General features: G+C 53.6%; 1 protein-coding gene across 3 annotated transcripts in view; it reads left to right on the top strand.

The window, feature by feature from the left end:
* Positions 1–16,816, top strand: part of CAMK2A (calcium/calmodulin dependent protein kinase II alpha) — a 67,024-nt gene that overhangs the window by 16,554 nt on the left and 33,654 nt on the right. For all 3 annotated transcript variants that reach the window (XM_058280960.1, XM_058280958.2, XM_058280961.2), the window contains exons 2-6: positions 395–489; positions 6,963–7,022; positions 15,429–15,483; positions 16,186–16,251; positions 16,361–16,433. In XM_058280960.1, the coding sequence (XP_058136943.1) occupies positions 395–489; positions 6,963–7,022; positions 15,429–15,483; positions 16,186–16,251; positions 16,361–16,433 (349 nt within the window). The remainder of the gene's footprint in view (positions 1–394; positions 490–6,962; positions 7,023–15,428; positions 15,484–16,185; positions 16,252–16,360; positions 16,434–16,816) is intronic.

The following is a 16,816-nucleotide window of genomic DNA, read 5'->3' as shown; positions in this document are numbered from 1 at the left end:
CAGAAATCTTCTCAAGGACCTGGTAACAGTGGTTGTCTCTGAAGAGGGGAACCAGGAGGCTGGGGTTGCAGTTCCGTCTCTTTTGAATTTTGAACCACATCGATGCGCTATTTAATCAAAGAGTAAAAATCTAGAAGCTTTCAGTAACCTAGACTGTGGTTCTAACACTGCATGATTGTAATGCTCTACTTGGTGAGCCTAACTTTAAATCACTCTGCAAGGCTCATCTCACACGGGGCCAGGCTTCTAGTATTCCACGACCAGGGGCTCTCCTGCCCCCAGGAGCACGAGCAGCCCTGAAGAAGGGGCAGAGTGCAGCTGCGTGAACCCCGACTCCCCCAGAGGTGCGGCCCTCGGGCCCTCCCTCACCTTCTCCACCTTCTCTGACTCCTAGGGGCGCCTTCTCGGTGGTGCGCAGGTGTGTGAAGGTGCTGGCGGGCCAGGAGTATGCTGCCAAGATCATCAACACCAAGAAGCTCTCGGCCAGAGGTAGGTGGCCCGCCCACCCTGTCTGCTCACCGCCCTCTAGGCCCTGGCTGGGAACCGGCACCTGGCTGGAGGGTGCAGGGGGGGGGGGTGGGGGGTTGGGGGGGGTGGGGGGGGGAGGGTGTCTTAACTTGTGGGTGGTATGAGAACAGGCCCCTCCCTTTCCTTTCTCACGGGATCTAGGCTGGAGCCACAGCTCCTCCCAGACAGGCCCAGCTCTCCCCCGCCCCAGGCGCCAGGCGGGACCTCCTGTCCTTGATCTTCTGCGTCTTCACCTCTCACCTCCAGACCTCTGCCCTTGCTGTCCCCTCTACCGGAATGCCCTTACCTGTCTCTTACCTGGCTGGCTCTTTCTCAACCTTCCAGCCTCCCAGGAACGCCCTCTCAGAGGCCTTCCCTTTACTGTCTCTCATTTCTGTTTGTTTCCTTTATGACTTGCCCCCAGCCTAGTCTTATCCCATTCAACGGTTTGGTTGCCTGTTTAACATCCACCTCCCACCTTGACTGTGAGCTCCTGGTGGGTAGGGGCGTGCCTCGCTCATTGCTCTGTCCCCAGCATGCTGGGCTGTGCACACATACCAGTGCTCGGCAAGGGCTCCAGGATTCCAGGCGTGCTCTGCTTCAACCACCTCAGTTCACTCTCTCGTCTCCCTGAAACCATGGTTTCCAAACTTATTTGCACAGTGGAATTATGGGGAGCTTAGAAAACGGATGCCTCGGTCCCTTCCCCCAGAAACTGAGATTTAATTGGCCTGGGGTGGGATCACTGCTTAGGGCCTTGAAAGCGTGCTCCTGGCTCAGCAGCATCAGCAACCATTGGGCATGTGTCAGAAATGCAAATTCTTGAGCCCTACTTCAGACTGAAGCCTCAGAATCTACATTCTAACAAGCTCCCCAGATGATTCGTGCGTGTATTAAAGCTCGGGAAGCCTCCCCAGGAGACGTGCTTCCTGCCGTTCACGTGGTGAGGATGGTAATGGTGGCGGTGGCATGCTGCAGAGGATCATCTTTAAAGATGCCAATCCCCACTCCGAAGAGTGGATAAGTGGTCTTTGGGGACCACCTGGTGGTGGAAGAAACTGTCGGATGAGGAGGGGACAGGAAGGAGAGCCGTGTGAGGAGCTGGCACAGTGCCCGGCTGGCTGACACCCGGTGCCGAGCCCTCCTGGCAGCAGCCGCGGCCGTGCCTGGGCCGGTGCCCAGCAGGTGCGGGGCTTGCAGAGGCTGTGCTGCCGCTGGCTCGTGGGGGTTCCCGCTGTCCCCGAAGGCGCCCGGCAGGCCCCTCCCTGGCTGGCCTGTTGCTGCTTTTCATCTCCCTGCTCGGTCTTGCTGGGAGCCCAGCACTTTCTCCTAGGTAATGAGCCGCCCCCGACAGCCAGTGGCTCAGCAGAGGGGAGGGAGGGGAGCGGCGAGGGGAGGGGCATCTCTGAAGGCCCAGCACCATGCCTGGAGCACAGTCAGCATCTGAGGGTGAGTGAAAGGCTGCAGCGAAGGGTGAGACTTGTGGAGGGACCAGAGCCCTGGCCAGGGACAGGGAGCCAAGAGCAGCAGGGGGTCCAGCAGGGGTGCTGCCTCACACCCAGCTGTCCAGGTGCTGTGACAGTGGCAGGCTGGCTTCCTGTCTAGTGATCAAGGGAGATACCCCCATGGGGAAAGAACTAGAGCCACGACCTGGGGTGACAGGTGGATGTCGCCCCTAGACGAGGGGTTCGGGAACCGAGGTCCTCCCTGTGTGCTGGGGATCTTGGACCAGTTCCCCACACTTTCAGGGCACACACACACACTGTGCCCTGCTCCTTCCACACGGTTCATAGAATGAGGCCGAGGAGCGTGGGGGAGAGCGGGAGGCCGTCGCCCTTTGCGGGACCCTGCCGGGGCATTCCTGGGCCAGTGTAGACTCTGGGTTCTGCAGGGCAGTAGCCTCCAAGTCCCCTCTCTTTGGTGATTGGTTGAGTCTTTGACGTCCTGGGTGGAAGGCGGCCCCGCCTCGGTGGGCGTGGAGGGTGGGGGTTATCAGGGGAACCTTCCCGAAGTCTGCCAACTGCCAGACGCTTTTCTCCCCAGCGGGAGAGGAGGAGCGGAGCTTCTTTTAGCAGATTTCTTTGTTTGCCACTCAAGGTGCCTCTAGGGCGGTTTTGATGCTGAATAGTTGGCAACACACTCGAAGCTCCTCCTGCTGGCTCTCCTGGGTGGCTTTCTGCAGCTCTCAGCTGGGGCTGTGGGCCCCCAGGCACCCATCCACCCTCTCAGGGAGCTGTGGCTGCCCCTTTCCTACACGGCCTCTTCTAGCAAGTGGTTCCCAAACCCAGAAGATCGTTTTTAAGCATTTTTAAAACTTGCTTCTTAAAAAAGGTTCACAAGTATAGACAATTCAAAGAAATCATAAGGAAATGAAGTCCTCCAAATCCCCTCGGGAGCCTCTTAAGAAAATGCAGCCCGCCAGCGTTGCAGCCCCACAGGATGGATTCAGTAGGTGGGGCTCCAGCGCCTGCATTTTTAAAACCCCACTATCGGTCCAGACACCTAACATACACGGAGTGTTGACTCTGCCAGCGTTGCTGGGTGCCTCCGAGTCTTTCCCTCGCCGTGGCAAACCCAGAAAGCGTTCGTTTTGGGGCATGCTGGGTGCAAGGGCGAGGCTGCTGCAGCTGGGGCCACCTGGCCTGGCTGTGACCTCCACAGCCCCATGGTCCAGAGCCGGGAGGAAGGGGGCATGAGCCCATTCGGGCCACACCTGGACCTCAGGAGCTCCGTGCCAGGTCGCCTCTAAGCAGGCCGTAAGACGCACCGTCACTGGATATCACTGGATCCTGGGACCCGCCCCCCCCCCCATTGCTGGCTCCCTTAGGATGATTTATGCGACTTCCCAGGACCAGGAGCCCTGTTGAGGCCCCATGCAATAGGGGCGCATTCCCTGTTCCCTCTTTTCTCCCCGGCTCCCGCACCTCCTGCCGGGATCCGCTGCCCACCGCCTGCTGGAGCCCACCCTGTCTGGAGGCAGAGAGAGCCCTGCCAGCCTCTTCCTTGCTTCAGCGCACCCAATCTGCTGGGACTGCAGAGTCCCCACCACCCCCGCTTGCTGAGCCCTGGGCACGCAGGCCTCCCTGCCCGTGCCCTGAGGCTGCCTCCAGATTCACAGGGCTTCCAGTGAGCTCTGAGGTCAGCCTGCTAGGGCCCAGGAGGAGGCTGGAGACCCCTGGCTCCCTCAGCCCACTCACCCCCGTGGGACTCGACCCGGCTGGGCGGATGGATTTACCAATATGTTGATTATTAGAAGGGGAGGCCGCCTAGCACAGTGATTATGAACATGGATTCAAGTCCAAGTTGTGCCACTTATTAGCTACGGGACCCTGGACAAGCTACTTAGCAGCTCTGTGCGAGGCCCTGGGAACAGGGCAGAGACCAGCACACAGGAGCTTGCTCGTACGGAGCCTGTTTTCTAGAGAGCGAAACAGAAAAGGACATTAGACACACAAATAAGCTGGGTGATCTCAGCTGATGATGATTGCGAGAAAGAAAATAAGAGAAGATAAGACAGGGCAATAGGAAAATGAAGGGGCTGGAGGGACATTTTTAGGTAATGCAGCCAGAGAAGGACTGTCTGAGGAGGTGCTGTTGTGCTGAGACCCAGCCGATGAGAAGAGGACGGCCCTGAGAAGTCCCAGGGCAAGGGCATTCCCGGTAGAGGGCAGAGCAAGTGCAAGGGCCCTGGGGTAGGAGGGCGCTCCATGTGCCAGAAAAGGCAGCCAGTGAGGCTGGAGCACCACGGCTGAGAGGAGGGTGGCAGGATCCAGGCTGTAGGGCCTTGTTAGCCACAGTGAGGAGTTTGGCTTGTATTGTAAGTATATTGGGAAACCGTTGGAGAGCTTGAAGCCAGGTAGTGGCATGACCTAATTTATATTTTTAAAAGAGCTCCCTGGCTGCCGTGGACAACTGACTGTGGAGATGTGGGAGAGAACCTAGGAGAGGGTCCTCAGAGCTCTGGGTTCTAATCAGGGCTTGACCACCTGATTAGTGGTTTTGGTCAAAGCACTGCTCCTCCCTGGGCCTCAGTTTCCCCATCTGTATTACAGAGCAAGGCCTCAGAGGTCAAGAGAAATACAGTCCTTATCATGGCTTGAGGTTCTCCGTATGTTAGCAAATGAAGACCTTTCCATAGCATTCCAAAAACTGCTGTATAATGCGTATGCTTACATTCAACAGTTAATCCTTTTAATGCTGGAAGTTCAAATAAAACACATTATAATTGTTCTATTCACAAAATGAGTACAGGATTTATAAAAACAATCCCTAGCATTTCCAGCAGTGAGATCTGGGAACCAAACCCAAGATTAAAGTTGCGTGTCCGACGTTTTCTTCTTTCGATCCTGTCTTGTAACTCTACTCCTGGGAGGATAACCTCACACGGAGAAAGCACCAGAATTCCAGATCGGGACCCCTGAAGGTGCAGCCTGGCTAGAGGGCCCCCCGCCCCATCTCGTAGGCCTAGCCCTGTCCTGCCTGATTTCTGGTTCTGCTGGGTTGGGGGGGTGGGAGACAGGGTTGTAGCCTCCCTCAGCCCCAGGAGGGCCTCCAGCCAGCCCTGGGTGGGGCTCCCCCTCCCCTGCCCAGGACTTGGCATCCCCTGCTCTGGGGCATGTGGAAAGAGGCCAGGGAGAGAGGGGGAGAGGGCAGGACGCCTCCCCACAGGCTGGCCCCACCTTCCCTTCCCCAGCCTCCTGGCTGGAGAATTGAGCCTATGGAAACAGAACGGGACTTAATTGCTTTGCTGATGGAAAAGCCACATTTCAGCATTGATCTTGGCTCCTGCAGTCCTTGGAGGACAGCCAGCGATTGCTGTAATGGAGGCGGCAGGGAAAGGGAAGCTGGCTGCCCAGGGACCGGGGCTGGTCTGGGGTGGGGCCCTTTCTCCACTGTCCTCCCCCCTCCTTGGGGCCTGCCTGCTCCGGAGGGGCCACCAGGAGACTGTGGTTAGCCCTCTGAGTGTCTGTGTGAGCTTGAGTAAGTCTTGTCCCTTTTGTGGGCCTTGATTCCCGCATTGGGGAAGTAAGGGCACAGGGGCAGATGGTGGTTCTGAGTCGGGACGAGGAGCAGAGAGAAGGGCTTTATAGTCCCTTTCTGAAGCCTGACTGCCTGAGTACAACTGCTGCACTCACCACAGGTGTGACTGGATCACTTAACCACTCTGAACCTCTGGTTCCTCTTCTGTAGAGCCAGAATAATGGTAGAACCTCCTCAAAATGTTGTTGTGAGGCCTAGAAAAGCAAGTAAAGAGCTCTGTGGAATGACTGGCTCACAGTAAATATTCAACATTTGTTAATGATTCCTATTTTATTGTTTTGTTTTTTAAATTATGGCATTAACTACTGGGAAGAGCACGATTAATGCTGTAACCGTGGCGAGGGAGTCCCACCTTTACCACCACTGAGGCCTCGGCTTGCTTAGCTGGCAGTTTCCTCATCTGTGAAATGGGGTCAGTGGTATCTGCAGCCCAGGTTTGTTGCGGGGACTAAATGGGGCCATGGATATTACTGTTCCCAGCAGCCTGTGAGTCCAAGGCCCAGAGGGCAAATCCTGAGCAAGGCCTCTCTCGGGGGTGGGCAGGGAGGCCCAGGAGGTTTAACAGAAGCCCTGGAAGGCAGGTGTGGGAGCCCTGGGCCGCCCTGAGGCCTTCCTGGAAATTCTCTGGGGCGCTGTATTCTTGGTCCCTGAGTCCTCTGAAAGGAAAGTGGCTGCTTATGACAGAGCTCTTCTTCTGGAGAGAACAACCTCTCCTTTAAAAACATCTTCATTCATTCAATCGTTCAAGCGTTTGTTCTTTCATTCCACTATTTCTTAAGTACCTGTGTTCTGCCAGGCATTCAGTGAGAAGCCAGGGGCTCAACGGAGACCAATCCCTACCCTCAAGGGTACAGATTCCATGAGACAGAGTAGAATGTGGTTGTTGGGGGTGCGTGAACACCCAGAGAAAGGGCCCCCTACCTGCGCAGCCGTCAGGGCAGGCTTCCAGGAGGTGGTGACATCTAAGGATGGGTAGAAGGCAAGGTGGCCAGGGATAATAGGCAGAGGTTGACTGGAAATGTTCCAGATGGAGAGAACCACGCGTGTGAAGGCCCCAAAGTGAGAGGCTGAGCAGGGTGTGCTTGGAGAAATGAATTTTGCAGCTTCGAGGCTGGCTGGGGTATAGGGCGTGAGGGCCAGGGCCGGAGGAGGAGGCAGCGGGAGCCAGACGTTGGAGGGTCCTACAGGCTGCAGAAGGAGCTCGGACCGCATAGGGGAGCAGCCCTAGAAACTGGACCCAGAGGGAGGGGACGCGCCCGAGGCAGCACCGGCCTCCGCCTCCCCTGTGTGGTGCTCGTCCCGGCCCGTCCAGCCCCAGCCCCCCGGGAGGTGAGAGCGGAAGAGGCTGGAGGAGGGAGCCGTGGGTGGGCGGCGTCCCTCCCCTGCCCGCCCTCACCCGGGCCTCTGTGTTTCAGACCATCAGAAGCTGGAGCGCGAAGCCCGCATCTGCCGCCTGCTGAAGCACCCCAACATCGGTGAGCGCTGGGGGGCCGCGGCGGGACTGGGCTGCGGGTGCTGGGGGCGAGGGGCCACAGCGCCCTTCTCCGGGGATGGCGGAGGTGGAGAAGGGGGAGCGGGTTCTTTCACGGTTTCCCTACTCTGCAGACACCAGCTTGGTTGGGGGGAAGGTGAAAAGGGGCCCTTCCTCTCAGCCCACACTGCCGGCAGCCTCCTTCAGAAAAGCTGTTTCGGGAAGATTCCCGAAGCTCTGAGACGAAAATAGGCCAGCAGGGGAAAGGTTGGCCTGGGCCCACCCCCCAGAATCACCCCCATGCTGAGTCAGCCTGGCCTGGTGGCCCTGGCCTCTCAGAGCCGAGCCGCTCCTGCCCCGGGGGCCGAGTGAGGGTGCAGGGAGAGGCAGGCCCTGAAACCACACTTCACTGCCTAACCTCCCCTCCCAACCCCAGCAATATATGGCTGGAGGGGGGAGGGGGGGCCCTGCACCCCTGCCCATCAGGATACTGAGTCACCAGGGAAGGAAGTACAGATTTTAGATCTAGTTCTGCCAGGACATGGCTGTGTGACCTTGGACAGGAGTGCTACCCTCTCTGAGCCACTTTGCCCATCTTTACGAGAGGACTGTCTGGACCACTGCTCCTCCTTGTTCAATCATTTTTGGGCATTTTGTCAAAAGGTAGATTCTGATTCAGGGGGTCTGGGATGGCGCCCAAGATTTTGGCCTTTCTAATGCGCTCTCAGGTGATGCGGAGGCGGCTGGTTCATAGACCTCACTTTCAAGGTCTACGTGCCCTCTAAGGGCTATTCCAACTCTGACGGCTACCACGCCCTCTGCCTAGGAAGAGAAGCATCCCTTTGTGCCCAGGACCCTAAGGGTTAACTCTCCTGCTGGAGAGAAGCATCTCCATCTGCTATTTATACCCAGAAGGCACCTCCCCTTCCCTGCGCCTGGGTAGGGGAGCAGAGCCGCACAAACAGCAGCCAAAGGCGCCAGGGCCAGAAGCGGAGGGGAGGCAGGAGGGGGCTCGCAGGGAGGGCCGCCTCGGCCCCCACCCCTGACCTGCCGACGCCTCCCTGGGTGGCCTTGGCTGTGCCTTCCCTCTCGGGTCTCCAGCCCCCCCCCCCCCCCCCACTGTCTGATGGCGGGCTTGCGAGAGCGCTCTCTGAGTATAAAACCCACCCGTGGTTCTTATAAGGGCTGCTGGCTCTGGAGGAAGAGGTGTGGGGGGGTGGCGGCGTAACTGCAGCAGTCACAGGTCAACGCTACCCTCTCCCCATCTCCTTCCCAGCTCTAACAGGAGCACTACGTTATCAGTTCTGGGGCTGGCAAATCATAGCTCACATGCTGGGTTGGCAGCTTAATTGCTTGTGTGACGTTGGGCATGTTTCTCAACCACTCTGAGGCTCAGTTTTCTAATCTGGAAAATGGGAATGATACCCTCCTCAAATGATTGTAATGGTCAAAGAAAGCATGACATGGTGGCTTGTGCTTTCTTTAAGCATTATCGTTCTTTGAGGTGGGTGTCATCCCCATTTCCCAGGTGTTTCATTATCATTACGCTGACCCCCTATCCCCCAATCTGCACCTTCCGAGAGAAGAGCCTTACCTGCAGGCTTCTGCTCTTGCCTGAGGCTCCACCATAAGGTTATCATTCCCCGACGTCCTCAAGATCTTTGGTTATCAGTGGAGGCACTCCCATGGTGCTTAAGGGAATAGGTTTTGGAGTCAGCCATACCCGGGTTCAAATCCCAGCTCTGCCGTTTCCTGGGTGTTTGAGCTTGGGCTGGCCGTGGACCTCTCTGCACCTGATGTGGGGATAAGCATGGTACCCATGTTCCAGGATCTTTGGGAGGGTTAAATGAGATATTGCCAGCAAAGCACTCAGAAAAAGCCTGACATATGGTAAATGCTCAGAAATAGTAGCTATCCTCTTCATCACCAAGTCATTCATTCATTCATTCACCTGATATCAAGTACCTCCAAGAGCACACCATGTGCCAAGGCTTCTGCTTATCACGGAGGATGTGTGGAAGGGTTGCCTAGTGAGGTAGGGGTGTCTGATGGACAGGCAGCTGGGGAGCAGAGCTGAGCATCCCAGAACGGGAAAACTCTCGGAAGAATCATGAGCTTTTGTGAGGGCTGGAAGGATCCCCAGAGGGTGCCCCTTCCTGGGCTTCCCAGCCTCTCACTGCAGCGTAGGCTCTGTTTTGCCTGTGGAAGTGCAAAGGGATGCAGCTGGAGCGCAGACCCTGAGAGGTGAGTCTGTTCCTGGAGAACCCAGGCCGGGTCCTATCCAACCTGCTTAGCGAGGCCAGCCCGGACCACTGGGCGACGCTCCCAACGAGGCCAGGTCAGCGAGTCCCGGGTCAGTCCAACATGCCATGAACAAAGCACCTCTCTCTCCCCTGTCCTGCTTTGGGGGTGAGCAGCACGCTGCTCTCTGGACCACTAGCCCCTGCAGATGATGCTGACCCCAGAAGGCCACCCCAGGGAGCAGGAAACTCGGCCTGTGCTGGGGACAGCCTGAGAGTCTAGTGGGTGGTTTGGGTGGGGAAGGGAAGTGTGGGTGGCTGACGATGAAGAGGATGATGACTTCATTGATTAAATTCTTCCTAGCGCCGGGTACTATGCTAAGGGCTTTGCTAGCATCGTCTCGGCAGTCCAGTGGGATACTATTGTTAGGAATGGAGGCTTAGAGAGGTGAAGTCATTTGCCCAAAGTCACACAGCTTGCAAAAGGTGGAGCTGGGATGTGAACCCAGCAAGTCTGACTCCAGAGTCCATACTCTCGGTCATTCTATTTGGCTTCCCAAGTGGACCTTGGGAGTGTGGAGACAGGGGCTCGTGTTGTTAGGGGAACAAGCACTGCCATTCAATTTCCAAGGCAAAAATCATAACTGGAGATACGGCAGGAATGCCAGGAATTCATGGAACCATCTACATAAGTGAAAACTATATTGCAGTTTGGTTTGTTCTGTCATGATAGTTTGAAAGCCGAAAAAGAGGCAGCATAATTCAGTGGACACGGACGTGCCAATCCCTCTACCAGGAGGTGGGGCTACTGTACCCCAGCCGATGGCCTTCAAGCCTGCCTCTCCTCCGGGGCTCTGGGCGGAGCTCTTCCTCCAAGTGGCTTCCATTGATGGGAGGGGAAGCTTTGTAGGTGAAAACAGCATTGAAACGAGTCCTGGTTCCTGGACTCCAAGGTCTTTTTCATTGCAGAGGTGTCCTTCCTCGGGCTTAGGAGATGAGCCCTTCGTCATCACCCCCACACACTTTTCTTGGGGACAGAAGCATGCCTCCTGTACAGTTGTACAGGTTGTGCACTGCTCGTGTGGGGGCTGAAATCCAGCCATGTCCTCCTCACCCAGCTGGGCTGCACCTTCTCAGTGGGGCAGCCTTTTATAATCAGTACAAAGGCACCGTCTGAGCTAGTGACAGCCTTGAGAGAACCCCCATCCCAACCCTCAAAAGGGTTGATACTCCTGATCAGAAGGTGGACCTGGGATCCCAGTCTTCTGGGGCTCCTCCCAAAGGGCCTCTGGCCAGCTTCTAAAAGTCCCTTCTGAGATGCTCCTGGTCGCAGCTGGCTTCTCAGGGTGGCTCCCCCTCGAGAAGGGACACTGAAGGCTCCCACGCCTGCCTGGGGCAGAGTAGGCACAAAAGGGTCCACCGTCCAAGAGCCCACTTGGAAGAAGTGGGGAAAGGAAAGGTTCTTTTTCAAAACTTCATCTCAATACACAAATAACGCAAGTGTATAAGAAGATTGATCATTTAAAAATATCTCCTCTAACCCCACCATCGAAAGCCACCATTTTATGCTCTATGCTTCAGATTATTCTAAGGTACATCAGTTGGACGATCTCAGGGATCAGGGGCTCAGGGTTTATTGAGAGTGGACTCCCAGGGAAGACCTGTCAGGGATGGGGTAAAGGTGGCTGGAGAAAAGGGAGGAGCCGAGGAAACGTGGTCTCAGGGGAAGACTAACTTTGACCTGGTCCCGGGTGGGGGAGCAGGGAGGCCTCTAGAGTGTAAATCACATGGCAGTGATGTCCTCACCCGAGGCCGGAGGACCAGCCCTTTAACCCCCACCTGGACACACGCATCCACCGCATCCACCGTTAGTCAGCCGGTGGCTGAGGGCTGCAGGTAACCCCATAGGCCAGGCGGCTCCATCAGCCAAGGGCGATTCTCCAGCAAAGGGGGCGAGTGTGAGCTGGCAGCAGCTCCCGGCAGCTGGGAGATGGATGCACCGGTCTGGTAAAGGGATCTGTGCAGGGCACTGATAAAAGATTGCCCGATTGAGCACCAAAAAATATAAGGGATGTCCAGGTAAAAGGGAATTTCAGATGAACAAAAAATCATCTTAGTATGTGCCATGCCTGCAATATTTGGGGCATAGTTCTACTAAAAAATTTTTAATCTGGAATTCAAAGTTAACTGTATTAAATAAATGCTATATCAATAGCATCTACTACACATAAACATATATACATTTTCAAAATTAAGCAGGCAATTTACTTCAAAATACTTTAAAAGATTAAAATGGATTAATGGGTAGACAGAGAAATGGATAGAAATGCAGTAATGCAAGTATAGGAAATAGTAATTATGGGATCTAGGTGGGGATATACGGGGGCGTGTTTAAAAAGTTTTATAGTAAAATGTTAGTTAAAAATTAAAGCAGGATTATATTATATGTGATGTTATGCAACCTGCTTTTTTTGCTTTAAAGTAGGTTTGAAAATTTCGGTCATTATTTATAAATGTGCATCATCATTTAAGAATTTTTAAAAAATGTATTTCGGTGAGTGTCCTGTTCATCCTCTTCATCTCCCTCCCCAGCAGGCACCCGCTGTGGGGTACCTGATACCTGCCCCTTAGTTCCCCCTCCAAACTTTATGTGCAGTTTTGAAAGCCCATAAACGATTCATGGAATTCGATGTTGAATCACACATGCACGTGGCAAAAATTCAGATGGCACTATGGTTTATAGTGAAAAACGTCTCACCCACCCCCTCCAATTCCCCTTCCCAGAGGCACCCCCAGTGCCAGCTTCTCTGTATCCTCCCAGAGAGACTTAGGCTATATCTAAGCTTAAATGCATCTTTTTTTAAAAAGTACCACGCGCACTGTTTTGCACTTTCCTTTTTCACCAGACAACATAGTTTAGAGAGGATTTCAAACCAGTGGCTATGTAACTGCTGCAGGATATTAGCAGCTGTGCAATTTTCCGTCGTGCGGCTGCATCATCACTCACCAGCCAGCCGCCTCCCCTCCACCCCGGGTCACTTTTAGGGAAGGACGTGCACCCTGTCCTCAGAGCTTGCCCTTGGCCGACAGTGTGCAGAGCCCCCGGGGTCAGGCCCGGGCCTCAGGCCCTTCCTTTCAGAGGCACTGGGGTAACTTTGGGAGCTCTGGGCTCCTGAAGCCCTGCCTCTGTTCCTGGGAAATGGGGTGTGAAGAGATGACAGTTTCTCAGCACGCCAGAACTCAGGGACCGCTGTCACTCCCGCTTCCACCCGGCTCTGGTATCTCTTCAGAGCTGGAAGCAGAGCAGGGATGCTAGCTCAGGGCCGGCACTGATTGAGCACCTACTGTGTGCCGGGCACCAACGATGACCTCCTGGGACTTTCACATCAACCCTGCCAGTCCAGAAGCTTCATTCTCATAGTCCAGGCAAGGAAATGGAGGCCCAGAAAGGCGGAGAAGCTTGCTCCGAGCCACAGGGCTAGTAGGTGGCAGAGATCTGAGCCGGGAGCTCTTTTTTATAGAATACACTTTAAAAAAATTTTTAATTAGAGAAGTTTCAGGTTTTCAGAAAAATCATGCAGGAAATACAGGATTCCCGTATACCCATTATTAACACCTTGCATTAGTGTGGTACCTTTGTTACAACTGGTGGAAGAATGTTATTATTATTATACTATTAACTATTTTGTATTGTACAATCCTATGTTGTTGTTTTTGTTTTAGTTTTTTTCTGGCAATATATATGCAACCTAAAATTTCTCCTTTTAACCACATTCAAATATATAATTTGGTGTTGTTAATTATGTTCACAGTGTTGTGTGACCATCACCACCATCCACTACCAACACTTTTATATCACCCCAAATAGAAATTCTGTACCAATTAAGCATTAACTTCCTATCCCCTACCACCTTCCCTGCCCCTGGTTTGCTGTATTCTATTTCTGACCCTATGAATTTGCTTATTCTAATTATTTCATACTGGTGAGATTGTATAGGATTTGTCATTTTGTGTCTGGCTTTTCACTCGACATGATGTCTTCAAAGTTCATCCATATTGTTGCATGCATCAGAACTTCATTCATTTCCATGGCTGCATGAGATTCCATTGTGTGTATATATCATAATCTGTCATTGGCCAAAGAACACTTAGGTTGCTTCCTTCTTTTGGTAATTGTGATTAATACCATTATGAACATCAGTGTGTAAATATCTGTTTGAATTCCTGCTTTCCATTCTTTGGGGTATATCAAACCAGCAGAATATCTCAGCCTACATATTGGATCAAGTGTTAAAAACTGCTTTTTGATCTTCAGTAAAAGGGGGAAATGGCAAACACAAACTCCAAAAACAGTCGGGAGGTCATCAGAAGGGCCACGCTTATGCACACCTCAGTAGGACCCCAGAGAGAGCCCAAGTAGATATAGCCCTAGGTGCTGGTTCTCCTGAAGGCTATGGAGATCCACAGGGTATGTGGTCATGGCAGATGGACTTGGAGTTCTGTGCCATGGCAGAGGGCCCTACTTTGGAATTTGTGCTCCTAAGTGTGATGGAGCTGGACTCAGATGAGACTTTTCTGCACATGCCTCTTCTGTCACTTTTACTGAACCTGTGGTTGGTGCTAGGGATGGTGCATTCTAAGGGGACTTGAATTTCTGGACTGTCCGTATGCCAGCTGGGTCCTGAGCCTCAGCAGAGTTGCGACTCCTCCTCTCTGGTTCATTGGACTTACCCAGGTCAGCTAGCAGGGAGGTGAAGATGGTCAAACACCACACCAGAGAATCAAGAGTGCCTACAACTGCAAGCAGAGGAATTGCATGCATCATCCATGTGGAATCTAAGCCCCCTCTTGATCTAGAGGTGGAGAGGACATCACCATCCCAGGGTCCACAGAAGGAGGAAAAAAATATGGATTAGAGTAGACTTACTGATATACTACGATAAAACTATTGTGACCAGTAATAGAAGAAATTACAGCATTGAGGTGGAGAAAATGACCACAGTAGTTGCTGAGGGAAGGGAGAGGGAAGAAGAGATGTGATGTGGGGGCATTTTTGGGGCCTTGAGTTGTCCTAAATGATATTGCAGCGTCAGATGCTGGACTTTTTATATCCTGCCATAACCCACTAAATGTACGGGGGGAGAGTGCGAACTACAGGGTAAACTATTATCTATGTGGTGCAGCAGTGCTCAAAAATGTGTTCACTGAGTGCAATGAGTGTGCCACAATGATGGGGAGGTTGTTGGTGTGGCAGGAATGGGTTGTGGGGACGGGGGATATAAGGGAACCTCTTATATTTTTTAATGTAACATTTTTTGTGTGATGTATATAACTTCAAAAAATACAATTTACAAAAATGATGGGGTAGGGGGTGGGGAGCGGGGTATATGGGAACCTTTTATTTATTTATTTTTTTTATGTTTCTTAATGTAACATTCTTTGTGATCTATTAACTTTAATTTAAAAAGTGTAAAAAAAAATTCTTTGGTGTATATATCCAGAAGTGGGATTGCTGGGTCATATGGTAATTCTATACTTACCTTTTAGAGTTTTACAATGCCATCAACAATGAAGCAGTGTTCCTATTTTTTTTCATCTCCTTTCCAACACTTGCAAGTTTCTATTTTTTTTTAAATAGTAGCCTCTCTAGTAGGTATGAAATAGTATCTCATTTTGGTTTTGATTTATGTTTCCCTAATGGCTAATGATGGTGAGCATGTTTTCATGTGCCTTTTGGCCATTTGTTTATTTTCTTTGGAGAAATGTCTATTCAAGTCCTTTGCCCATTTTTGGCTTCTTTGTCCTTTAGTGTTTGAATTGTAGGATTTCTTTATATATTCTGGATATGAAAACATGTGGTTTCCAAATATTTTCTCCCATTGAATAGGTTGTCTTTTTACTTTTCTGATGGAGCTGCAGGCTCTTTCCATGATGCCAACCTTCCCAGCAAGGAAGCTGGGGCCTTGGAGAGGAGAGGGGACCAGGGTCTGACCCAGACAGGGGCCTTTTGCCTTTAACCCAGGCCGGTGAGCCTTGGTGCAGTGACCCCTCATTCCCCGTGCTTGCCCATGTGTCTGGGACCCCGCTTGTGCTTTGTGGCTGTCTGAGTAGCTGGCGCGGGGTGGGAGTGCTCTGCCCTGGTGTCGCTGACCGCCTCGGCCCTCCCACAGTCCGGCTCCACGACAGCATCTCTGAGGAGGGACACCACTACCTGATCTTCGACCTGTGAGTCTGGCCCCTCCTGGGATGTGCCGGGGACATCAGGGGCAGCCCGAGCGGGCATGACCTCTCCAGAGCTGTTGGGCTGAGGGATCCCCAACGCCCCCAGGGTGGACTGAATTCCCTCTTCTGGCCTAGAGGGTCCCACGACGTGGTGGGCCTGCCCACGCAGTGCACGCTGGCCTTCACGATACCCCGGCACACACTTTTAACTTCCGTGGTTGTGTATTTATTTTTGTTCCTTTTCTATTTATGGCCAGTGATCTGGTTTTCCTTTTGCAGTGGCGAGATAAAGTTTCCTTTTGGAATATGTTTAAGCTTTTAAGGCCAGCAATAATGAAATGCTAGGCCTCCACAGCTCCTGGACCGGCAGCACAACTCAGGACGCTGGTCTCTTCTGTGGAAAACAGCCTGGAGCCTCCCGGGAGCTATGATCCAGAGGGATGAGTTCCAAGTGTCCCATGCAGCCCTGACTGTGCTGGGGCACAGAGCCTGGTGGGGGAAGGACGGGGCGGAGGGGTGTCAGGGAAGGTGAGCTGGAGCTAGGAAGCGGGTTGCAGCAGGGGCGTCCCCAGTGCCGCCTCCCCAGGTGCTTTGGCCCTAGCCTCCTCCCTTCAGGTCTGAGGCTCTGCGGTCCCTGGGGCCAATCCTTAGACTCCTGCACCTGCGGCTTCGCTGGGAGGGATGATTCCTTGCCTGTCTCCCCAGGGTCACTGGCGGGGAGCTGTTTGAAGACATTGTGGCCCGGGAGTATTACAGTGAGGCCGATGCCAGGTGAGTGCCAGGTGCGGCCTGGCAAGTGGCACCCAGATCAGGGGCACCCTTGCCTGCAGGCTTCCGAGGAGGCCGCCTGCATGCGGCGACCCTCTGCCTCTCTCCCCAGCCACTGTATCCAGCAGATCCTGGAGGCTGTGCTGCACTGCCACCAGATGGGCGTGGTGCACCGCGACTTGAAGGTGAGCCAGAGCCGCCCCCCACCTGCCCTTCCTGCGGAGATGGGGGTATTTGCAGCACCCTTTAATTTCCTGGAGTTAGGCTGGGTGGGGAATATTTTCCCCTCTGTTCAGATGAGAAAACTGAGCTCAGGGGCACAGAGCATCTGGGCTCAGGACCCGAGTCTTCTGACTCCGAGCCCACATGCTGGGTGCCAGGCCAGGGGGCACGCAGGTGGACTGCCGAGGCGGGTTGTGGGGGGAGACTGGGCTCGAATCGCAGCTAGGCTGCTTTCTAGCCACATGCCTTCTGGGACTTAACCTCTCTGAGCCTCAGCTTCTTTACACGGGGGTTGCCCAAGCAACCTCTGCAGGAGGCTGGTGAAGATGTCAAGTGAGATAGCACA

The sequence above is a fragment of the Dasypus novemcinctus genome, chromosome 2 (genome assembly GCF_030445035.2).
Source record: "Dasypus novemcinctus isolate mDasNov1 chromosome 2, mDasNov1.1.hap2, whole genome shotgun sequence".
NCBI classification, from domain to species: Eukaryota; Metazoa; Chordata; class Mammalia; order Cingulata; family Dasypodidae; genus Dasypus; species Dasypus novemcinctus.
This window is presented reverse-complemented; position numbering and strand designations above follow the sequence as displayed.